The sequence below is a fragment of the Phaethon aethereus genome (genome assembly GCF_964289735.1).
Source record: "Phaethon aethereus genome assembly, chromosome: Z".
NCBI lineage: Eukaryota > Metazoa > Chordata > Aves > Phaethontiformes > Phaethontidae > Phaethon > Phaethon aethereus.
The window spans coordinates 21,507,947-21,532,229 of record NC_138577.1 but is presented as its reverse complement, the minus strand read 5'-3'; the positions used below and the strand labels follow the sequence as shown (position 1 = coordinate 21,532,229).

General features: G+C 40.8%; 2 protein-coding genes across 2 annotated transcripts in view; both read right to left on the bottom strand.

Moving 5' to 3' along the window:
* The window catches only part of IL31RA (interleukin 31 receptor A), a gene marked incomplete at both ends in the record, with an annotated part of 30,831 nt that extends 23,392 nt beyond the window's left edge, over positions 1-7,439 (bottom strand). The window contains 5 exons of the mRNA XM_082013765.1: positions 905-1,086; positions 3,262-3,382; positions 4,747-5,043; positions 6,960-7,041; positions 7,410-7,439. Coding sequence (XP_081869891.1) covers positions 905-1,086; positions 3,262-3,382; positions 4,747-5,043; positions 6,960-7,041; positions 7,410-7,439 — 712 coding nt within the window. The remainder of the gene's footprint in view (positions 1-904; positions 1,087-3,261; positions 3,383-4,746; positions 5,044-6,959; positions 7,042-7,409) is intronic.
* Positions 7,440-12,479: 5,040 nt separating this feature from the next.
* DDX4 (DEAD-box helicase 4) overlaps positions 12,480-24,283 on the bottom strand; it is a gene marked incomplete at both ends in the record, with an annotated part of 57,709 nt that continues 45,905 nt past the window's right edge. The window contains one exon of the mRNA XM_082013764.1: positions 12,480-12,647. Within this exon, the coding sequence (XP_081869890.1) occupies positions 12,480-12,647 (168 nt within the window). The remainder of the gene's footprint in view (positions 12,648-24,283) is intronic.

Sequence of the window (24,283 nt, the reverse complement as noted above, 5' to 3'; positions counted from 1 at the left end):
TGGAGAGCAGACGGAGTGCTGCAGCAAAAATCCTCACTTAGAAGGGTTGTTGATTAACTAAACCAAAATGAACAGAGGAAAATGCAGCACAGCACAGGGGAAGAAGATGTAGACAAGGTATTATTACTGTGCCTGGCAATCACAGAACAGGTGACATTCCTAACCAGAAAGTAAAATAGCAGAGAAAATGATGGGTGGACCTGGAGAAATTATATTACTATTCATTTACAGACAGATATTGCATTGACATCTAGTACCACTCAAACTTACCGAAGTACACTCCTACTACCACTTAGTTTGATAAAAAGTTTTAGTATATGGCCTTCACTTTTTAACAACTAAAAACTTAGTATAATGGATACATCAGATCTTAGCTTAGAAAAATATTGTTGTAGTTTGATACTTCATGGTATGAATACAGCACAATACCATTTTTTACCACCTCTTGGTGAGACCAAGAAACTGCTTAAAATTGCTGCTGTAGCACCAACCAGTTCAAAGTATTTTACATGAAAAGGCCATCAATTAAAACACAACAAGGTACTCGCCTCAACTAAATTGGAAGTATCCAAATTTTTATTAAAAGGAATGGGAAGGATGAAAGATCTTATTAAACCCTAAATGTAATTTCAGAGACTTTGTAATTTTAGCTAAGAATTAAAATTAGATGGCACTTCAAAGCCAAAACCACTTTAAAACCAAATGAAACCCAAATAATAGTTTCAAAACTCTTACACTGAAACATTATTTTTTCATTATTTTCTTCTACGTAAACCAACTTTGATCACACAATTTGTTTCAAAGTTCTCTAATCTGTATGCTATAGGAAGGGAAAAAGAATTGGGGAGGGTGCAGTCAGCTCAACATACACTGCTTTATCTTTACTTAACTTTTTTTTAATTACCTATTTTTTCCATAGGTATAGGAACACAATCTGATGAGGCTTCACCCAAAACATTTTCAGCTTTCACCTGAAAACAAAAAGAACTACTAAGTGGAGTATTTGGATGATAAAATGAACATGATTCCGTTTTGCTTTGGCAAGAGGACACTGTATTTGGAAGAATCACACCTCCTTCTGTCATCCTAAAAAAAAAAAACAAAAGAGAAAAATAAAAGGAGTTAGAAATTAGAGGATTTTCTTAAAGTAACTCAAATTGGTTGCTGGGTTACTACTTTATTATTATTTATATGTTTTTGAGGTTACAGGACATTTTTACCACTGAACATCTCCTTAGATTACATGTTTTGTGCAAGTACTCTTTCCTAATTGCACTGCTCCTGCAAATGTATTCAAATAGCCTGACAGGCTCAATTAGTTTTAATTGCAATTATTAAGACAACTTTCCAGGAGCAATAATGAAAAGTAAAAATGCCTCAATGGGGGACCCAGATGCTATTATTACTTTAGATTAAAATCTCAGAGAGAAGTGAAATCATGTGACTTCACGCAAGACCTCCTTTAAAAATATAGAGATAGCTAGGTAGATATAGCTAGTAACACATGCCACACGGAAGGATGTGATAACAAGCTTTTATTCATCTTTTAAATACATAAAAAAGAAAAGCCAAATTGTACCACTGCCAAGCTATTACAAGGTAATAGAAATCTGAAAGATTGTCCTGAAAGAACACACTGATAATACGCTGCCTTTACAGCTGTTTTTACAGCATACATTTCCATCATAAGTAGTGTGGGATGCAAAACTAACAAAATTTGTTTCATTTTACCACCCCACAGAGAAATTCTTCAACAAACAAAAATTCATGTATGGGGCCGGTGTTAAATATTTCGCATCATGCAGCAAGCAGATCATTCCTGTAACTCATAAAACAGTCTGAGGCTGGTATTTCAGTAATATTTTTACGCTAGTGTAAGCCTGCACTGATGCACAAGGAAGCAGTCCTACCTTCCCTAACACGCAGGGCTGTTTCTTTCCACCCACAGCTCTCTGCCCCCTTACACCAGGGCTTTTGTAGTCATATGGTAAACTCAGCTGGGGAGTTATCTGGGCTAAAATTAATGGTCAGATTTTACAGGAAATAGTTCTGCAATGCAATTCACTTTGTGGTTAAAGAAGAATTTGTGCTGGTGCTGGCAGGAACAGTACTGAAACTTGCTTTCAATAGCTGTTCCAGTTTATGCTTTCACAAACTCAGGTTAACTTATAAAATGTAGAAACACTATGAGGATTAAGAAAGTTCCACCTAATGAAGGTGGAAGCGTAAGATGGAGATAAAACTAAAGATGTTTTCCTGCTCCACCATTTAAAAAAGATACCATACGCTAGCATAACTTACAATAAGGAAATGTCCCCTTTGGAGTCTGAATTCCCTCCAGTTCTCAAGATTTAGTCTCGATATTTTAGAACACTCTTCATGAAATCATATTACCTAGAGTTTTGATTGGCAGAAAAAGGGCATTACAAGCAGCAAAGTTTTGAAGAACAGATTGATAAGTATATTTGGGACAAAATCTGTGCTATCACCTTCAAAATTGTATCTGAGATCTGCTTGGAACAATGCTGATTTTATCATTTTCACAGTAACTTATGAAAAAGTAAGCTCCTAAACAATATTTAAAATTTAACGGAAATTGAAGGAATCAAGTATGTATGCTTCTATAATGAGGTCTCAAAAACACTAAAATGCATGAGATTACATAATTTTTATTTGTAAGTACAAATCCCCAGGTGAGAGCAATCCAAACAGGACAACCAGCTCTGCATTCTTCCACTGAAACCTTATGATTCCAAAGGTCCCTTAGGTTAAACCCTACTGGTGTCACGCAGAGTAACAAGGGCTTTAACAGTTTTAGCTGGGAATTGTTTAAACTAGAGGAGGAACTAGTCTTTTTCACCCATCCAAAACAAGCTAGTTAGTAACACAAAAAGCTTCTGGGTAATACTCCCACAAAGTGCTTCCATTCTCGATTTGTACCTAGGCTTACTCAGCTTTTGATATAATTAGTAACGTTGCTTCAAGGAAACAAGTGAATATCAATTCCGAGGTGAACGTTTGTCTACTGAATACAGGGTTGAGAATGCCGATTTCCTTTACTAAAATATACTAAAAAGGTATAAGGTTGTAACTTTTTTCAACTATTATCAACCCCAAATTAATTGAATTTACTGAGGAAATGCCATGACTCTGAACTCCATGATGTTTCCAGATTTTCTTTAAACAGAAGTCAGGATATGAGGGGAAGGGAGCTGGTGGTCTCACCCCAGCATCTCAGTTGCCAATACATTCTACACTTACATTTTTCGGTAAAGAGTATAGTTTGTCATAAGATTTGTTTCTCTTCCTGAAGTCCAGGTGCAGGTAAGTTCAGCGGCAAAGTAATAAATGCAGGAAATATTTCCTGGTGTGTCCGGTGGAACTGTAGTGACAAAGGTTAAAAAAAAAAAGTCTAGTAAAAATAAGTAACTTTAATGTACAACTCGTTTTGTTGGTCAAAAAGCTGATTATGTCAAACTTTACTAAGTGTCTTGCATAGCACTTCATTTTATAATTCCTTATTGACCTCAAAACTCCTCACAAAACCAAAATCAAAACCACTCGTTCTTCCCCTGAGGAAACAGGGAGATTTTCTCCAACTACTTCTCAGAAGTAATTAACTAAGCAGGCCTCAAGGTATTTGCAGTCAGTCATTAACATCAAACCACCATACATTGTCCTGAACCTAAGCATAGCCCCCGCAACACGCCTGTAGCTCAAGGCCAGTCCATAGAGTAAGAGGAAAACAAAGAAACAGCACAAAGTTCAGGAACAGGCATTCTCTGAAAGATAAAACTCCTTCTTGGTTCATTCCCAGAATGTCTAACCACATACCCTATGAAAACCTCTAATCTGAGGAGCCTGCACGACCTCAGACCGCAGAACACAACTTCCTGAGATATGTATCTACATGACCTCGAACATTAATTCTGGACTCTTTTTATCTTACAAGCGAGGTCGTTCAAAGGAAACAAACCTCTGCGACCTCTATACTCTGAAGTCATCCGTAAAAATGTAAGACCCACAAAGACTTCTTCGTTAAAGCCAGACTTCTTCACTTAATAGAAGCTGGAGTTTAAAGGAAGAGAGCTGTGCCCAGTGAAAATAAATGGTTGAAAAAGCCCTCTCTCCAAAACAGTACTTTTCTGTCCCACCTAATATAACGCTAAAAAGATCTTTTATTGACAAGCTTATGGCACACTAAACTTTGCAGACAGGGAATACCTTCTGCTGGTTTTTATTCCACAGATGTACTTTTCTGCATCTATTGCTTCTTTACTAGAATGGGACCACCAGGCATATGACAGTATAAACTGAACTTAATCTGTTCAATAAATTAGAGAATTTGTATACATATTTATCCTGTAACTTTCTCCATAAGAGATTGTAATTATAGTTTCTTTGGGACAGAGGATTAGAGAGGAAATCCTCTTTGAAGAAAGCCAAGGTTGGCTAGGCTAGACAAAAGACATAACCAAAGGGACAGACCCAGTACCCTCTGAACTCATCAGACAACCTCCACGCACTTCAGCTGGCCAAAAGTCAGGGTCAGAGAGGTTACGGACCAGTGTCAGTATGGAATGTCTGCAATTTCATGCTTTATTTAAAAAAAAAAAAAAAAAAGGAGATACTCAAATACAGGTGCCTTACAGTGCCACAAGCCAAAAAAAAAAAAACAACCCAGCTGTTTTAAAAGTATAATTTTTACATTAAGTTATTAAAAAATGTGAATACATTTCTACTTACAGCCAGATGTAACTTCAGTGTGAACCAAAAGTTGTTCCTTGCCCAAGTACTTAGTGAAACATTTCACATGAGCTTTGCTGTAAGTGAAATTATGGATGGTTATACTAGATACAGTCTCGTTCACAATGTTATAGTTATCCTGAGCAATCAATTCCTGATTCAATTTCCAGATGATGTGGCTTGCATTTCTGTGAGGTGTGTAGCGTTTTCCAAGAACACAAAATAGTTTCAGGGTGGATCCTCTTTCAATTTCAGGAGATGAAGGCACAATGTCAGCATCTCTGATAGAGATTTCATCTAAAAATGAAATCAAAGATATCACATAACCTAATTCCTTTTAAAATACCAGTGGAAACATGATAACTTATTTTGTTGTCTACAGATCATTTAATTAGATTTTTTTTCATATGGAGGTCAAATAAAATGCTCGCTCAGTCACTTGAATTGGATATTGCTGTTTGGAAACTCAGTTCACATTAATTACTGTATTACCACAGGTATTATAGACGATACAGATGTAGAAAGTATAGATGTTTCAATACTTTCTCAGAAATAATGAAGAAATTTCAACTCAAATGTTTTTTAGTAGCTGAAAATGAAGAAAAGAGACTCTTGCCTTTTACATACAGGAATGTATTTTAAAAACATTTAAAAGGTATGCATACCATTTAGATGTTACTGTTACTAGTTGCAATATCAGAAAATACATCAAACTGCGAAGTTTAAAATTGACAACTAAGCTGCAATATATTTCAGTATCTCATTATTACTTTTACCCCTCATAGAATTTATATTCCCAGATATAGTGCAAGAATTGTATACAAAATGCATGTAAAATTAAAACACAGAAGCAGATTGAATGAATGAATTCAGCAACAGAGCTATCAAACAGTGCAATAGTCACCCATCAGAGTCCTGCAAGGAACCAGCTGCTTATTTTTTTGCTGCTACTTATTTCTTAGAGCCAAATTTCATAAATAGATCTGTGAAATAAAATCAAAAACAACCCCAAATTTTACAGACAGAATTTCTTTGCTACAATGTAGGAATGAAAGGGAATCACACATTGAACTTTCTTCCTTGTTTTCTGGTAATTCTCTCCTTTTTGGGTGTGTTAAGTGCAAATTGCTTTCTTTGTTTCTTTTTGTGTCCTTTCTGTCTCAAAGTAATTTCTTTATGTTTCCAAGTCATAGTAATGGCTATTTTACACTCTACTGCACAAATTTGACTGTCTTGTTGTAAATTGCATGTGAACTTTCAATTATTGTCACACAGTCATCATTTCAGTCTGTCCTTGTCATTTCCTATCTCACCAACACTGTTCAACTCAGTTTGAAGTGGCACTGTTGTCAAAAGACGTATTTTTTAATCCTCAGCCGCTCATTCACGGCTGTCACCCCCTTTGCGTGTCGGAAGAAGTGCCTGCGTAGTGAGTGAACCGAAACAAAACTGATACAGACGAAAAATAAGAGCTTGGCAAAAAAATAACACCGCTTTCCAATCAGATCAGATTCCTCACCGCTTCAGAACCGGCCACGCAAACATGCACTCCAGCAGAAGGGGAGGGAGGCAAGAGGTGGATGGAGTGCGGAGCTGCCTGCTCCTCCTTCTGCAGTTACCTGTGCCAGCTTAAAACGGCTGTGGAACTACCACATTAAAAAAAAAAAAAAATCAACAGTCACACATTGTTAGGTGACTTAAAATTAGGAATGAGAACATTAGTAGTCATTGCATGAATCTCTGAATAGGTAATATTTGACTTAAAGCAGTCCAAAACCAGCAGACATTAACTGCAGTTTAAGTGTTCATGTGTTACACAAACATTAATTTGATGTTACCAGCCTTCACAATCCAACAAGAATTGGACTATGATATGAATCCCAGATGCAAATTCCCCTTCTATACCCTGTGCAAGAGGGAAATAGTAAACAAAGTAAGTTTTAAAGCACTTTTTTTTTTAATACTTTATACACAAAAGAAAACAAATTCAGGCTATCATGATCACAACTAACATTCCACAAGAGGACATCAGGAGTGCCATAAGCCAATTTTTCCCTTTATACTGTACACTACTTAGTCAATCACCTACTAACTTCTATTTTTAAAACACATTTTTTTTCATTTTCAGAACTCTTTGAAATTTCATTTGGAGAAGGTCACCTTTTGGAAAACTTTCTTATGGCAAGACAGGTGCTAAGAATCAAGAAACTTACCTGCTATAGAGCTGCAGAGCAGGACAAACAGCCAAACCAAATAGCTGAACATTTTCTTTTTGGTAACTATGGGCACGAAATGCTGTCATCAAATAAAAATAAAAATAATATACTTCAAGTAAAGACACCCCTATAAAACTTTTTAAACATCTGTAAAATGCTTAAATAATGTTAATTAAGTTGATAATGTTAATTAAATTAATAATGTTAATAATGTTAATTAAGAATGTTAATTAAGAATGTTAATTAAGAATGTTAAAGTTAAGTATTGCTTTGTCTAAGTGTTACTTTCCTGCACGATGGGAGAAATTTGATGCAGTTTTTCCTAATGTAAGTGTATATGTTTCCTATAAAGGAGAGAGAGTTAAGTGCACCTGAAATCCTTCTGAGGGCAATCCTATCCACCTAAGACATTTACCTTCCCAGGACCATGTAAAGAAATATACTTACCTCCACTTGAAACCCAGCCTGCCCAGCCATCTTCTAAGGAGATTCACTGAGCAGAGTGAATTCTGTTGAAGAGGAGGGCTGCTGCAGGAGGAGGAGTGATCCACACCTCTTGCGCATCATCACCTAATAAAACAGTTGTTCAAAAGTGGGCAACAGTCCCAGGTCAACACCCTCCCGAGAGAGGGTGAATTCACATTGTTTTTATCCCAGCTAAGCGTCCCAGGCACCAGACATGAGGACACTCCGCAAAGGCAAGGAAAGGCACCTCTCTCTGGCTTGCCCTTTGAAGCCGAACTGCTGTGCAGCCAAAAAAACCCCCAAAACTCTGGGGTAAGGAGGAGGAAATCAAAGTAGTAGAATGATTTCTTCTAAAGGTAGAGCTGAATCTAGGGTTCCAGGGGAAAAAATGACAGAAATCAAACACTCCCCTTGCCTCAAGCACTGTTGTCATCTCTCACAGAACCACAGAGTGGTTGAGACTGGACGGTACCTCTGGAGGTCATCTGGTCCAACCACCCTGCCCAAGCACAGCCACTCAGAGCCAGCTGCCCAGGAGCATGTCCAGACAGCTTTTTAAGGCGTCTAAGGATGGAAAGTCCATCTTCTCTCTGGTCAACCCTCTCCAGTGACCAGCCACCCTCACAGTGAAAAAGTGCTTCCTCATGTTCAGAGGGAACCTCCTGTGTTTCAGTTTGTGCCTATTGCCGCTGGTCCTGTCACTGAGCATCGCTGGAAAGAGCCTGGCTCTGCCCTCTCCTGCACCTTCCCTTCAGGTATTGATGAGATTCTCCCTGAGCACTCTCTTCTCCAGGGTGAATAGTCCCAGCTCTCTCAGCCTTCTCCCATGACAGATGCTCCAGTCCCTTGACCATCATTGTGGCCATCCACTGGACTCTCTCCAGTATATCCATGTCTCTCTTGCATTGGGAAGTCCAGAATTGGACACAGTACTCCAAGTGTGGCCTCACCAGTGCTAAGCAGAGAGGAAGGATCATCTCCCTTGACCTGCTGGTTACAGTCCTCCTAACGCAGCCCAGGATACCGCTAGTTTTCTTCGCCACGTGGGCACATTGCTGGTTCATGTTCTACCTGGTGTCCACAGGAGGCCCAGGGCCCTTTCTGCAAAGCTGCCCTCCAGCTGGTCAGACCCCTGTCTGCACTGCTGCCTGGGGTTGTTCGCTCCAGGTGCAGGATTTGGCACTTCTTGTTGAACTTCATGAAGTTCCCGGCAGCGCATTTCTCCAGCTTGCCAAGGTCCCGCTGGGTGGCAGCATGACCCTCTAGTTTATCAGCTACTCCTCGCTGTTTTGGGTCATCAGCAAACTTGCTGATGGTATACTCTGCCCCATCATCCAGATCATCAATGAAGATGGTAAGCAGGACTGGACCCAGTATTGACCGCTGGGGTAAACCACTAGTCACTGGTTTACCAGTTATATAACAAATATATAACAAAAATGTTATTTTGTATATATGTGAAAGATCAGGGTTGAATGCTACTTGACGTATTTAGCTATATTATCTATAATATAGTTATAGTGTTTATATATAAATAGTATGTATTTATATAGTGTATGTGTGTGTATTAATACTATATATTTATATCTATAAATAGTTATAGCATTGCATGTGAACATTGGCATTTTATTACTTACATTGTAGAAAAGTTATTTGGAAAAAAGATCAGGTGGATTTGATTTAGGATTAAAGAAGGTGAAACACTGGAAATAACATTTCTTTTGTCCCCCAACATCTCTCGCTTCAATTGAGTAGCTGAATTCCATGGCCTGTGTAGCAGTGGAATAGGTATTACTGTGGATGGACGAGGTATGTTGCACATTTTCTTTAATGTATATGATTCAAGATTAAAAAAAAATATACTCAGAATTATATTTTTCTTTAACATACTAGTCAGACTTTGTGCCACTGATGACTACCCTCTGGGCCCATTTGTTCGGCTGGTTTTCATCCATCTCGCTGTCTGCTCATCCAGCCCACAGTTCACCAGCTTGCCTGTAACAACCCCTATCTGTAAAGCGGCCCAACTCCTGCTTGAAGGGCAGGACATGCCGCACCCCAGACCACTCCTTTGCCTAGTAAGTAGGAGATCTGCCTGTAGAAAATACAGAGGTTTCAGACCCCCTTCAGCAGATGAGGTCGTAGGGCCCAATATTCCTACTTACTGGACAAGTAGCTCTAGCTGCTATGTTCACAAGAAAAAGGTGGGCATTGCTATTGCTGCAGCTGGTCTGGGTCTCTGTTTCAGGTTAGGTTTTCAGATTTATCTGAGGAGCTGCTCCCCTTGCAAACCTGTATCTCAGGAGGGCTCCAGGTAGGAGGCAAGTGCTATCTCCCCAGAACGGGTGTGCCAGCAGCTTTCAGACCAAACCAGACATTTCCTCCCATAGGCTTAGACAATGCTAGGAAGCAGATGTGCACCATGTCATTGTTTGGGACAGAGAACCAGAGGTGGGATAAAGGCAGAAGGGGTTCTGCCTTGCTTTATGGTCCCTTCCACAAAAACTTCTTGGTTTTGCTACAAAATCACAGAATCATAGAACAGTTTGGGTTGGAAGAGACCTTTAAAGGCCATCTAGTCCAACCCCCCTGCAATGAGCAGGGACATCTTCAACTAGATCAGGTTGCTCACAGCCCCGTCCAACCTGACCTGGAATGCTTCCAGGGATGGGGCATCTACCACCTCCCTGGGCAACTTGTGCCACTGTTTCACCACCCTCATCATGAGAAATTTCTTCCTTAGATCTAGTCTAAAGGAAAAAATTTTCCACGATGAGGGTGGTAAAACACTGGAACAGGGGTTCTGCCCTACATTATGGTCCCTTCCACAAAAACTTTCTGGTTTTGAAATAAAGTTTTACAGTAATCTAAAAGAGAAAATGATAGTAAAAATTTATTTGTGCTCAGTTTCTGCCAGAACTCTTCTTAAACTTTACTTTCAGTCTGTCTCAGGAAGCATTTTATAAATTCTGAGGCTATGACAGTGCAAAATGGGAGAAAAAAATAAAAATAACACATGGGATAAAAAGAGAAAGGAGGAGTTTGCCAAGTGACACACTTGTAAAATACAGCTGTAGCAAGATGTGTACCAACAAGAAACAAAGCAATTGCAAAAAGAGAATCTATTACTACTTCAATTACCTAGAGTGTAAGTTCTTGTTCTCAATGCAGTAAAGGCTAATTAACGTTATTGGTGGCATTAAACTCAAAGAACCCTAAGAAATTGTTCCAAGTGTTCTGCACCAGTAGATGCAGAATTCAAAATAGATCACATGTAAAAATGTATAGTTATTTTTAAATTTTAGAATTAATACTGACCATAGCAATGTTGATGAGATACTAGAAGTTCCACTCTGTTAAAGCTAAGAATACATTTTGTAAGCACTAAAGTGTGTGTTTATTCTTAGTATATTTTTTTTTAAGTTTAGAAAGATACCAAAGTAAAAAAAATCAGTCCCAAAATCATAGCTAGAAAAAAACTACATTCCATTCTAAAATAAAGAAAAATCATAACGATGACTCTAAAAAAGGCTTTGCCAACTTCATAGGAACACACACCAATGATCGCTATACAGCTGTGGTAAACACTGACATAGTCAGTACTTCATTAGCTAGGAGACTAGTAGATGCAGGAAACCCATAAGCTTCAAAGATGTTTATCAACATCAACAAAACCAAGCAAAATAACCAAGAGCTCTACAAGACATGTACCTAATCCAAACTATCTGACAAAGAAGGAATGGTAAGCCAAAGATAGATAAATAATGAGTTCATAAACTTTAAAAGGTAAATAATTTTATTAGGCAAATAAAATGTTCTTGCAACAGCTCTACGAATATGGCTTTAATCTTGGAGGATATACTAATTCATGAGAATACCAAATCCTCTGTGTGGCATGTGAAGATAAGCATACATGTACTTGTTTACAGGAAAGACACATAAATAATAAAGCTCTAATCTTTCTTCTCTGTAGACTTAACTGCTAGCAACATGTAGTAAAAGCTCACCGCGTATTCTGTATTGTAAAGACTTCATTAAATAAAACCAATGGTTCAAAATACAGGCTTTCCACTTGTCTGCATCAGCCATAGAATACAAGGTTTACCTAGTACGGCCATGACTAATAAAAAGATTTCCCATAGTGACTGACTTCTGTTTCTTCGTTGAGAGTTTGGGAGAAAAATAAAAAGACAGTATGAGCTTAACCACAGCCTTGGTTAAAGCACAGAACACTTCAAAGGGTGCAAAAGCTCTAGCAGGGAGGTGAAGAACAATCTGCTATATAAGAAAAAAAGAGAAGAAAAGTCCATTAAGTTTATCAAACACTTCCCACCGTCTGTCTTTGCTTACAACTTGTCACAGCTCTATCAGTTTCTGTTGATATTCTACATATGCTGGTTTGCTATTTTTGACAGGTCAGGATATGAGACAGAAGAGGCTGCATTTCAGCCAAAATAATTCAGCTATTTCCAAGAATAAGGAAAATTCTTTTTTTATCATATTCCTTTGACTAGTTCCAGCAATCCCACGCTTTTTTAGCATGGAAATGGAACTCAAAAGGATTGGGAAATCGTAAAAACATTTTTTAATTATGCTTGTGTCAAAAGTACTACATACCACCGCACACACCGCAGCAGAGCACAGCACTAACAGATCAGCCACGGCAAATTCGGCTGCGAGGCCAAGTTACAAGCCTTTGAAAAATTCTTGTTCACACATGCTTACCAGAACACTTAAACAGGCAAAGAAGCCATCCAGGCCCAGCGAGCGCTCCTCGTCCTGTACCCACACCTGCCTTTTCCCCCCTCCCAGCGCTCATCACACAGTAAGTCACTTCCACTTGCCAAAACCGCAGAAAACTAAGCCAAGAACACATTTGTGCTACCTTAGCGCACGCAAGCAACTTGCCACGCGATTTGACCGGCATCCGAGTTGGCAAAAGAGAGGGGAGGACTGGGAGAGACCTCCATGACATTTCTTCCCAGCTTGAGCTGTTGATTTGGTTCGGTCCTGACGCTATGTTGCATCTCCTTCCACCTTCTCCAACACTAATTAGCCAACTGCTATTTGACATGCCAGCTGCGAGTCTACCACGCCTCGGAGACCAGGGTAGCGACTCAGCAGGTTACAACCCCACTCACGTCTTACATGGCTGTCACCATACTGAGAGGTGACGACGTAGCTCTGTGGCTGTCTAGTTAAGAGATCACACACATAAAACTGAGGAAAGAACATTCTTGAGTGAAAGTCACATCATAAATTCAGAAATGCTTCACTTGAAGATACCTATAAAAGCTGAATTCTGATGACTAAACAAAATGGCAGGAACAGAACTGTCGTCTTCAACTACTTAAAAAACTGATTCACCAAAGATAGATTTCTTGCTGGAAACGGCAGTCTCAATGACGGTGTCATTAAATAAATAAATAAAAGATTGTGTAACATAGTTGATGAAACAAGCCTTTCTCAATACCGAGATCTCTGTGTCTTCATTTTCTTTTGAAATTTAAGTTGTCTGATAGAGCGATGGTTTAAAAATTTAAAGAAGTCAGAGGAAAAAATTACACAAGGTAACTTTTCCCTACACTCTGTTTAGGACTATTTCTTCATTGCGCTGCTCCCCCACGTCAGGAGAGGAACGCTTTTTCCATTCATATCCAGTTCTAAGATTGTTTTTAACTACACAAACACATGCTTCTGCATGCAGTGTAAAGAATAAAGAACATGGTACGTCTATAAATAGAAGGGCAGTACGCCTTTAGCCTATATAAAACATAAGCCCAGTCATCTTCAAGAATTCCTAACACCTTTGCTGGAACCTGACGGGGCATCCCTTCCCGCTAGGTCTGACACTCTTCTAACAACTATGAAAGGGGAAAGAAGTTGAATGGCCACCGCTGACTTTCATTTAGCCTTTCGCAGCAATGGCTAGAGCTCTGCCCTGGCAGCTACCATACGGAGAGAGAAACCTCGCCCTGCACGAGGCCAGCCAGTGCCGCAGGCCCCGAGCCCCAGCCTGCCCCAGCCCCGCCGGGCCGCCCGACTGCCGAGGTACGCACAGATGCCACTGGAAAAGCCATAGCCATCGGCTTTCAGAACTCCAGCGCTCAAATCCGTCAGCATTCACGCAAATCCTAGAGGGAAAGAGGACGTTTCAGGCAAACGATCCAAATACGAACTTCACGTCTCCTGCCGAGGTAACATGGTGTAGAAGCACCAGCTTCCAGGACTGGTCAGGATTCCATCAAGGGCAAGTACCAGTGACCATCAGAGGAGGAAAACGCAGGTTGCTCTACATAGGTCAGCGAAGAAAATGGCATGTAAACACACTGGAGGAAGCAGTAAACGTGAGGGACAGCTAATGGCTTTTCCCAGCTCTCTAGTGCCTACAAATACGCACTGACAAGCTCATCCATGGGAAAAATGACACTGTAGTGAAAGATCCTGAGCACACCAGTTTCATAATCCATAGTCCTTAACTGATCTAAAAAACAGTCAGCTGAACCTTTGGCCCGGATGAGCAAGATTTAAAATTTTAACATTTAAATAGAACTTGATTTAAACAGGACTTAGCTGTGTTTTCTTTTGAAAAATATATCTATTTAAATTTGTAATTATTGACAGCCCACCTTAAAACATAATGCTATCGTAATCTACTGAAATCACTTAAATTAAATACATTCAAACAATACATATTTATTGAGAAGACAGAAACCACTAAGCTTACAGACACATCTGGAGGAGCAGCGTGGAGCAGAGCCGCGTGAAATGCTGTGCCCACTTTTGACCACAGAAACTTGTTCTAAAAATTCCATAACGGGGGGGGGGGGGAAAAAAGAAACAAAGGCTGTATTTATCACATTCAGTGATTTGTTAATTTAAAAGCTGCAAATTAACTAGAAACTGAAAAAGCAGGAAAGCCGTTTTCCCCTTTCAGTCTCTAAATAAAAAAAAATAGGCACTAAAGGATAAGATACTTTTGTTCTAAAATCCTGAAGGACAAAGTGACCAGGAAAGGTCAGTCCAGTTAATAACTGCTGATAACAGTTATTTTGTTTAGTATAGCCTGGAGTTACAGCTGCAAAACATGTTTTGATAAATCCTTCCTTTTGTTATAGAAGAACTTTCAACAGCATATTGAATAATAAGTTTTACTATAAAATGCTGTATGTTATATTCAAATTCCTATTTTTACCTAAATGCAGTTTGGTACTAACACAGAAAAACAATTAATCCATATCTAGTAAATAGCATATAATTCATTATTCTCTGAATAAGCGTAACAAATAAGCCTCTAAATAAGGTATAAAACGCTCAGCTAGATAAAAAAGCTGCAAAACAAGTATTTGTTTGCTAATTAATATATTATACCTCATAATAAAAACTATTTTTAGGAAAAAAGCTTAAAGCTACAAACACAAAAGAAGATTTAATTTCTTTATTTTTATATATTGGTTACTTTTTTCATTTTAACTACACGATTATATCCAGTTTGATAATGCTCACTAGAAGAAAGGCCAGGCCATCAATATCACTAGAACTGAATGTTGGTGATACTACCAGAGAGAACGGCAGCTCTCAGCAGCACTGTCATTCCTTGTTCTTTTTTCACTGAGAAAGAAAAAACAGTTAAGCTCAAGCTTAACCAGGCTTCTCGTACAGGTTTGGTCTTGAAGCTTTCTTCTTAGGCTCAGTATTTGAGGGGCTACAAAGCCTATTTTGGCTCCGAGAATCTACTTTGAGAAGCAATTTTGTGTAAGACGTTTTTGGTTACTAAGAAGACACTGTTAGGTAGGATGGTTGCCTTTGTGTCCCCTCCTTGAGCACAGTCACTCAAAGAAAGGTGGAGAACAAGATGCCTCTGCCATGGCCGGCAGCTAGGTGAGAAAAATGGGTGACAGGGCAGGAGCATCCATGCATTGAGTTTTAAAGAAACATAGAACTCTCGTTGAGAGAGGGTGGCCACATCCAAATCTCTTGCAGTTGCCAGATTTGTGTGGTTTTAACCTGAATTTTGTATAGAATGCACACCTGTCAAAATCAGAGGGAAGATTTTTCTGCACTACTTCAGAGCACGAGTTCACCTTGTCCAGACCTGGCTCTTAAAGTAAGACCAGATCTTAAAACAATTCCAGATGTTCCAGCGTAAAATACATATACACTTGAATAATGTTAGCAAACTGTGTTTCACAAGAAAGCAAATAAAAACTTCCCCGGAATGTTCTGCGTATATGCTGCAGCCCCAAAACGCAGGATATAATTATAAACCCTGTCCTTCAGGGGTGCTGCAAGTCTTACAAGAATGCAGAGAACAATACAGGTGATCCTAATGCTCCCACAGAGAAAAGATGGAAAAAGAACAAAATGAGCACAAAACCTCATTTTCGTACCTTCTTATCACTCAGAAAAGATGACCTTGGCCTTGCGACTTACCTGAACACATAATACACCATTCTGAAAAAGATTTAATCATAAATTCTAGAAAACATTATAAACTCAGACTCATTACAAACTCAACAAATAGTGAGTTTTACACTTAATACTACTATTGCCTCACGTATTCTTGTTTTTAGGAATTAATTTGGAATATAGACAATACCGACACACCATTTCATCTCGTATCTTTTTCACAGTGATTGAAAAGCTTGCTCACACTCCCGCTACCAAATATCCTTCTCCATATTCATCTCAATCTTATGCAAATGTAAAGAGTGTGCATTAAGTCCTCCTTAAAAGGATTGTTTCCCGTTTCCTTTGGTTATTTTTTTTATATTCTCTTTTGCAGGTCCTTCAGTATTTCACACCCTTTCTGAAGTGGGGACACAACATCTGAACAGCCAGAGCTAGATTTACAGAAGTGAGCTACAGTCTCCCCTGCCTTGATGCAGTGAACGTTTAACGTGACAGGGAAGCCTCCGCGCAGCTAACCTTTACCTATTCCTTACCACCTTTCACTGCTGGATGCCAAACACCTCATGTACCTTGTTATAGGAAAATAAGAGCACGACCAGACATTTACCTGCTATCCCTATTACTGTGCATCTAAGCAGAACGTGAGCCCATTTTTTCCCCCAACAGGGGACACCGTCATCTAAAATGGTCTTTACGTTACTACTTTCCAAGAGCTTTTTGTCCTGTTGAGGCTCCTTTGTGTTTTTGGATCCCAAATATATTTATCTTGGTGTTGACCTGCATAAAACAATTGCCGTATCACCGTGCAAATTCAGATCATCTTGTAAAGGTTATATAACCTGGTTTTCTTTTGTTTACTAGCTATACCGTAAATTTTACTACCAATATTTTTATATCTTAGTCAAAACTGCTAGCTGAAACATGGCACAGCAGTGTGAAACCAGGCTCCATGGGACCTACTAAAAACAGCCACGTTTTGAGATCCCCCAATTTTTCAATTGAAAATGTTTCCTGCAAACAGTAAATAATGCAAAAATTTACCAGACTTACATGATTATTATAGAAAAATCAAGGTCTTTGACAGTCAATATGGCAATCTCTACGGTATAAACGTAAAGCTTTCCCCTCCTCCTCCATTTTTATCCCTTTTGAGCTGTGTTTTGTTACTGATTACCTTCTGAAAGAAAAGTCTGAACCGACCACTCCAATCCTTTGCCCAAAGCTTTTGAAGACAGCTTTGAAGCTTTCTTCAAGCATGAAAACATTCTCTTGCTCAGTGCCTTAATTCACAGATAGAGGCTAGAAGTTGGATTTCAGCTATTTTAGACCATCATCTTCAAAAGACCACAGTCACAGAGTCCGTTACAGATGAGAAGCCCAGCGCAGCTTCCCCAGTTTAGTGTGTGTAGGTGATACTCGTGAAGGATGCCTACACGAACGTAATACAAAATTATTTTTGCCCCCAGGAGGCAGAAACCGTTCCAGCATAGCAGAAGCGTGGGGCCACCGTATTTAAACCCGATATGCCACTTCGAGAAAACGCGAGTGACTACAAACAATTTAAGCAGTTAGGAAAGAGCTTCTACTGCCTTCGGCAACTGCGCGTACTGCAAAGATCAAGATCTAACTCCTGCCGTTGCACACACAAAGCAAGCCACTCCCAAGCATCTGTACCGTGCTCTTCCCAAAAAGAGACCCTCGCAGCCAGATACACGGGAAGTTTCCGTGCTCGCTGTCCCGCGCACTCGCAGGAGCGCGCGCGACGGGAGCTGCCTGGCCCGGAGCGGAAGCGCGCGCTGCCGCCGGTCTGCGGTGAACATCTGGACGGACGGGCACGCGCGCACCCAGCACCGCTGGCGGGGGGGATCCGCTCCAGCAAACACCCCGGGGGAGAATTTCACACTTTCCCACGCTCCAGATTAACAAAAACGAGCAGAGGGACCTCTGCTCAAAAAAACAAACAAACAAACCCAAAACCCAAACAAAAGCCAAAACCACCAAAACAAAAACAAACAATCAAAAAAACTTTTCACTTACTGCCGCGGCAGAACGGGCGCTTCGCCACACGCGGGGCCCAGCCTCCCCGCGACGCGGCGGGGTGTCACAAAACGGGAAGTCACCGCGCTCGGCAGCAGTAACGCTCTTCCCCGCGCCTCCGAAAGACAGAAACCACCGCCCGCGCCGCCAGGGCTCACGGGGAGCCGTGTCGGGCTCCACCCTGGCTCCAGCTGCCGGGAAACGCCGCCCGGCGGAGGGAGGTGCCGCCGCGTGCTCCGCCGGGGGCGCACGCCGCTGCCTTCCCGCCTGCCGGCGGCGGGAGACCCCCCCGAACGGGGAGGGCGGGGCGCGGGGGCCGCCTCCGGCCAGCCCAGGCGCCGCGGCCACGCCCCCTGCCGGGCGGGAGGCCGCAGGGGCGCGGGTGGGGCGCCGGCGGCGCGGACGCGGGCGCAGCCGCCGCAGCCGCGCTGTGCCCCGCCAAGGCACCGCCTGCAGCTCCCGCAGCTGTAGATTTTTTTTGTGGCAGAAACCTCCCAGTACGTTGAGAGGGCATTAAGCAGCCGGCTGCACAATGACGTACGCAGCAACAGCTTGGTGCCGATCAGTCAATTCGACGGCATCTTGAAAAGCGTGTAAGCACGGCCGGTGAAAGGGCCGTCACCGAGGAGCACTCACGCGCATGTACCGCGTGCATTAGCGAGCGCATCAGCACTGAGAAACAACTGAAGTTATGACCGCTTTTAAAGCTAACAAATGTATATCAATTAATGACTTGGATGAAAACAGCAGCCATCAGCCGCATTAAAAGGAATAAAAGGAATGACAGAGAGAATATTGCAATTAAGATAGATACCATGAAGTTACAAAATGGAAATCCAACATCCCCAGTAATGTGCCTCTTACTAAGCAGTTACAGTCCTTTCTAAGCACTCCCCAAGAACAGATACTGCATTTTAATCTCTTAATCAATATAGGTGTCATCTAGAGGTCTTGGCCCCAGTTCAGAAAAAGGTCCATAATAGACAATAAATGTGTTTATCCTACACTAGTGCCACAGGCAAGACAAGCTGCAGAGCTGGATACAAAGATTTATTTTAAAGCCAGTGATATTTGAGCTGTCACCCTCATGGATTATCTCACACACTCATCTTAGGCCCACCAGCCCTTCCCCATCAGGGAGATGGCCACTGGTTTGGGAAGGTTGTGCTGGCTCCCCACTCCACAGCTGCTCACCATTACTAGCCAAGGCCCACAGGCTCCCCCAGCATTTGTCTCCATGTATCTCTCCCATTTCCAGGATCTCTCCCCACTTCCAAGATCATTCTCCCTGCAGCTTTCTGGTCCCTGAACTCTTGGCTTTCCCAGGTGACAGTCAACATGCAAAAGCACAAAGCATGGTCAGCCTACTCACTGGCTCATGCCTATTCATTAACAGGGGAATTCAGGAAATGCCTTTTGTGCTTAGTTCAGGTGTTACATGAAGTCACAAGCAGCCCACACAGGTTTGCTGCATTCAGAAGTTCAGTTTCAGACCCCCATCCTGTACATGCACCACAATTACTTGCGGTAATTACTGTCAGCATTCATAATCCAAGCTTTGCTTTTCTTTGCCTACTACAACTACCCAATCCAGTCTCCCTGCTGATCCTAGTCTGAAAATGCACCAGCTAGCTGAGAGCAAAATCCCCCAAGCACAAGCCCTATGTCTCAGGCCAAGCCGCTGGTGGGCTAATGCCCACTTTATTGACTTGTTCCTACTGCCCTGACTTGTCCAGCTCATGTTTTTGCATGCCTTTTCTCCTCATGGCAGCCACTTGAACATACAAGCTCAGGACACGCTCCAACTTTCAGAGCACTCCTTAGCCTGCACTCTCTTTACCTAATCATCAGATTCAGCCAGGTAGACTGTGGTTTCCCTTTTTATTTTTTGAATCATCTTGCCATCTCCCCATGATCCATGACCTCAGTGTAAGGCTGTACTGTGAACTGCTTTGATGTTTCTGAATTCCCTCTGCTATTTAAAAGTATTGTACTGCATTAGCGTATATGCCAGTATTTTGAAAACTTCCATTTATTTTACTACTAGGTAACAGAAAACAGAAATGTGATTAATCACAGAATCATTAACGTTGGAAAAGACCTTCAAGATCATCAAGTCCGACCACCAACCCAACACCACCATGCCAACTAAACCAGGTCCTGAAGTGCCACATCTACAAGTTTTTTGAATACTTCCAGAGATGGACTCCACCACCTTCCTGGGCAGCTTATTCCAATGCTTGATCACCCTCTCAGTAAAGATATTTTTCCTAATACCCAATCTAAACCTCCCCTGGCACAACTTGAGGCTATGTCCTCTTGTTCTATCGCTAGTTACTTGGGAGAAGAGACCAGCAGCCACCTCACCACAACCCCCTTTCAGGTAGTTGTACAGAGTGATACGGTCTCCCCTCAGCCTTCTCTTCTCCAGACTGAACAGTCCCAGTGCCCTCAGCCGCTCCTCATAAGACTTGTGCTCCAGCCCCCTCACCACCTTCGTTGCCCTTCTCTGGACACGCTCCAGCAACTCAATGTCCTTCTTGTAGTGAGGGGCCCAAAACTGAACACAGGATACGAGGTGCAGCCTCACCAGTGCCAGTTCAACAGAAGCAGACCCAAACTGTAACCTAAACTCTCCTTAACATACCAGATTTTTTTTTTCTTTGCTGAGCATGGACAAAAGGGCAGGACTGGACCCTTTTTCAAATTTTTTGGACCTGTATTCTGGACTTGGCCTAGCAGTTGCCTGTGCTGATAGACTAATACATCACCTTTATTACCTTAGTGAAAGATGGTTGCTCAATCTTTCAAAGCAATGAAAAGTTGCACCAGACATAACAAAACAGTTAAGCAAGTGCTTAACTTTTAAAAACCTTGAGTCATCCCTCTGACTGTGTCAGGACTACTTACATGCTTAAATTAAAGCTCCCATAGTCTTAAATGTTTTGCTGCAGACTGGGCTGTGGCACTTAAAGAGATTCCAGGATGCAGAGGGCACTTAATGAAAGCAGCAGCAACTGTTCCAGCTATGACCATTTGTAATGATTTAATAGTAAAGGGAAAAACATCTTACCAAAAAAAGTGATGTGATTTACCAAAAGTGATTTGCCACATAAGACAGGAAACCTTTAGAGTAATAATAGAAATCACACTGAAAATGTGCTTTCATATCCACATTTACAGATGCTTCTATCCACTTTGTACATGAACACTCTAAAAGGGCAAACTCTTCTTTCCCAAGGGTGGGAGGAAATAAAGTTGCTATTCCTGAAACACAGGGGAAGCAACTGCCTTCAGAAGGAAGGCTCACTCTTTTCATTGCCCGCTGCTCTGTACCCACGTTATTTTGGCTGGTGATTCAGGGATGGCTGCTCCCAGACGCTACCCCTTTTGAAAGGAGGCATTCGTGCTGTCCCTGACAGGACACTGCAGAAATACTGCTAAAAATCTGACCCTCATCATGCATTAATTTGTTACCTTACAGTGCCTCAGTTTTGAAAAACATTTATCTTCTGTATTATGTATGACAACACCCTACAAAGTTACTAATTGCTGTACAATTACACTGAGTCTGTACAAATTAACACTTTTGCACAGATCAGAGAATTGTGTAGTTAAGTGGAAAAATGAGGTGCATTTTCACTGGCCAGTATGCAAATTGACCTTGCAGCATTTAATTATTCAGTCTTGATCAAAGCAGGTTTGACGGAAAACAAGTACAGAATTTTACTTCAAGAAGTGACAAAGTAACCATGAAATAATTTAACCATGAAATAATTGAAGACCCAGTAATATCTTAAGAAAAATGGACACACACATGCACACAACTACTAAAACATGAGAAGGCAACATTTTCTAGAAATCATCCACACGCAGAGGAAACCCTCAAGCATTCGGAACTGTAATTTCAAGAAGCACTTAAAAACTCTGCCACATTTTGAGCTGCATGTACATCTTCTTTTGCTCCATCCAATTGGGATATGAAACTTGTAAAATCAGTGCCAGAGTTGCACAAGAAATAAACCAAAACATTTCAAAATTTCAGGGACAACTTGATCAGATTCTAACTCAAGGAAAGAAAAAAGAAAGGTAAGATTTCTAATGACATCTCACTTGCTCAGCCACTTCCGATAATTTTAAATAATTTGAACATTACGTACTGAACGCAGTTCAAGGCTAAACATCCTTGCCAGCCCAATCATCAGTGAACTGAAGGTAGAAATGAGGGAACCAGGGAGATCTAAATGAATGGACAAAATAGTAATGACCAAGACAAGCAAATTGGCTGTGTCCACATTAACCGTTGCACCAGTGTCCTGAAAAGGTAAGAGACCTGTAAGAGAAGAGATCTTCTGTAAGATCATCCGTAAGAGAAGATCAGGTTCAGGGCCACCTGAGGAATCTGAACATGCACAAGTCTATGGGAACTGATGAGTCCTGAGGGAAGACGGGGGTAGATGCCTCATCCCTGGAAACACTCCAGGTCAGGTTGGACGGGGCTCTGAGCAACCTGATCTAGTTGAGGATGTCCCTGCTCCCTGCAGGGAGGTTGGAGTAAATGGCCTTTAAAGGTCCCTTCCAACCCAAACTACTCTGTGATTCTATGATCTTGATAGGCCATTCTCTTGAAAACCAGGCACTTTCCCCACACTTGATGCAAAGTATTGACTAATGCAAATACCAACCCATAACTTTATTTTCCTACAAACTCGTAATCATAATGTAATTGTAAAGGAAGCAGAAAAACATTACATCTTTTCTTTCTTAACCAGAGACTCTTATACTGAGTCTTTCTTGTTTACATTCTCAAGTCAACTTTAATGCTAATGTTAATATAGCCTGCAAAAGACCACCTGATTAATTGAGACTTGAACTTACTTATACAGAAGTTCAAAGGTAGCCACGCCACATTCTTTGTGGATAGATTTTGTAGCTAAAAAAAGGATTAACATAAAAGCAGTCTTTAACTTCATATTTCATTTTCATTCAACTATTTTAATTATCTGTATAGAAGCATTGTTCTTAAATATTATCTATATTTCTAACTACTGAAAGGACAGCAATACACCTCTGAAAAAAGGCTTTCCTGATATACACAACCGGAAATAAAATTAACAGTTTGTATTCACATTTGTAAATTCTAACTGCTTCGGCACGTACAGCTTCCTTGCACAGTAACAATAAAATTGCTATGACTCCAGATCTGGCAGGTTCATGTCACAGGAGATGAGTGGCACAATTTTAAAGTTACACCGGAAACTGAGCCACATTCTGATGGCTTTACAAGATCACTAAATACAAGCAATTATGTAGCTGTACCATATAACGGAAACTACCGTTGTAAGAATATTTTTTTCCTGTCAGCAGCAGGATAAAACATTCTTCTGTACACGAAGATGCATTGTTACCAGTTTACAGAATGTGTAATTCCACAGCAATGCAAACCAATAAAATCTGGCACTGCCCCAGTCCCTCCTTTACCTCATCCATATCCCTGTCTTGTCTCTTAGGCCAGTGCTTGTACTCACAAGACCCTGTATAAGCTAAGTCGGTGCTACATCACTTGTTAGGTTGACTTTTTCCTGGGCCAATGTCCTGAACCACCTCATTCCCCTAAATGTAAAGAGGAGGGGCTGGGTACTGACTTCCATTTGAGTTAAGCCACTGCAGAACCGCACTCAAATAAAACCATGAGTGTTCTATTCCCTATTGATTTAGCTTGTATGCGGGGAAAATCCAGTGAAAATAAGTCAGATTCTGTTATCAGTTTCTGAGTACACACAACTGTTTTTCAGTAAACAAATTCTCATTAGAAATCTACTAGCATCATTCTCCAAGCAAGGCTGCTTTTAAGGGGTGAAAAATTAACTATGCCCTTCTTAAATTTCATTTTAGGATAACATAAAAATTCCACAACAACAGCACCCTCAAAACCATGCTCTTAAATTAATGATTTATGACTACAGCTTTAGTTTCAATGCAATACATCGGCCAAACTTATGACGACCTTATCACTGAGTAAGTAACAATAGCATGCAACAATTGTATCACTTTAATTTGACATAGTTTTAGAGGCAGACGTACAAACTGTCCAAACCTAACAGAAATGTGCCAATTGCTATGTTGTGCAGTGAGCAATTGCCCACATTTAATAACTGCAGAAAGGCTAACTGTAATTATTTGTGAATCATCTTATTCTCTGTTCTAGGATTTATTCCTCAAGAAAAGAATCAGGTGTTTTCCTAAGAAGACCACAAAGCCGTTATCCATTTCAGAATAGAGAACTATGCAATGCTTCCTTCCCGTCACGTCCTCCTTAACAGTATTGCAACACCGTAACATCAGCTGTAACTGCAATCTTTTAAAAAGCTGGCAAAGAAAGGACACTCCGTCCCCAGAGTGCTGCC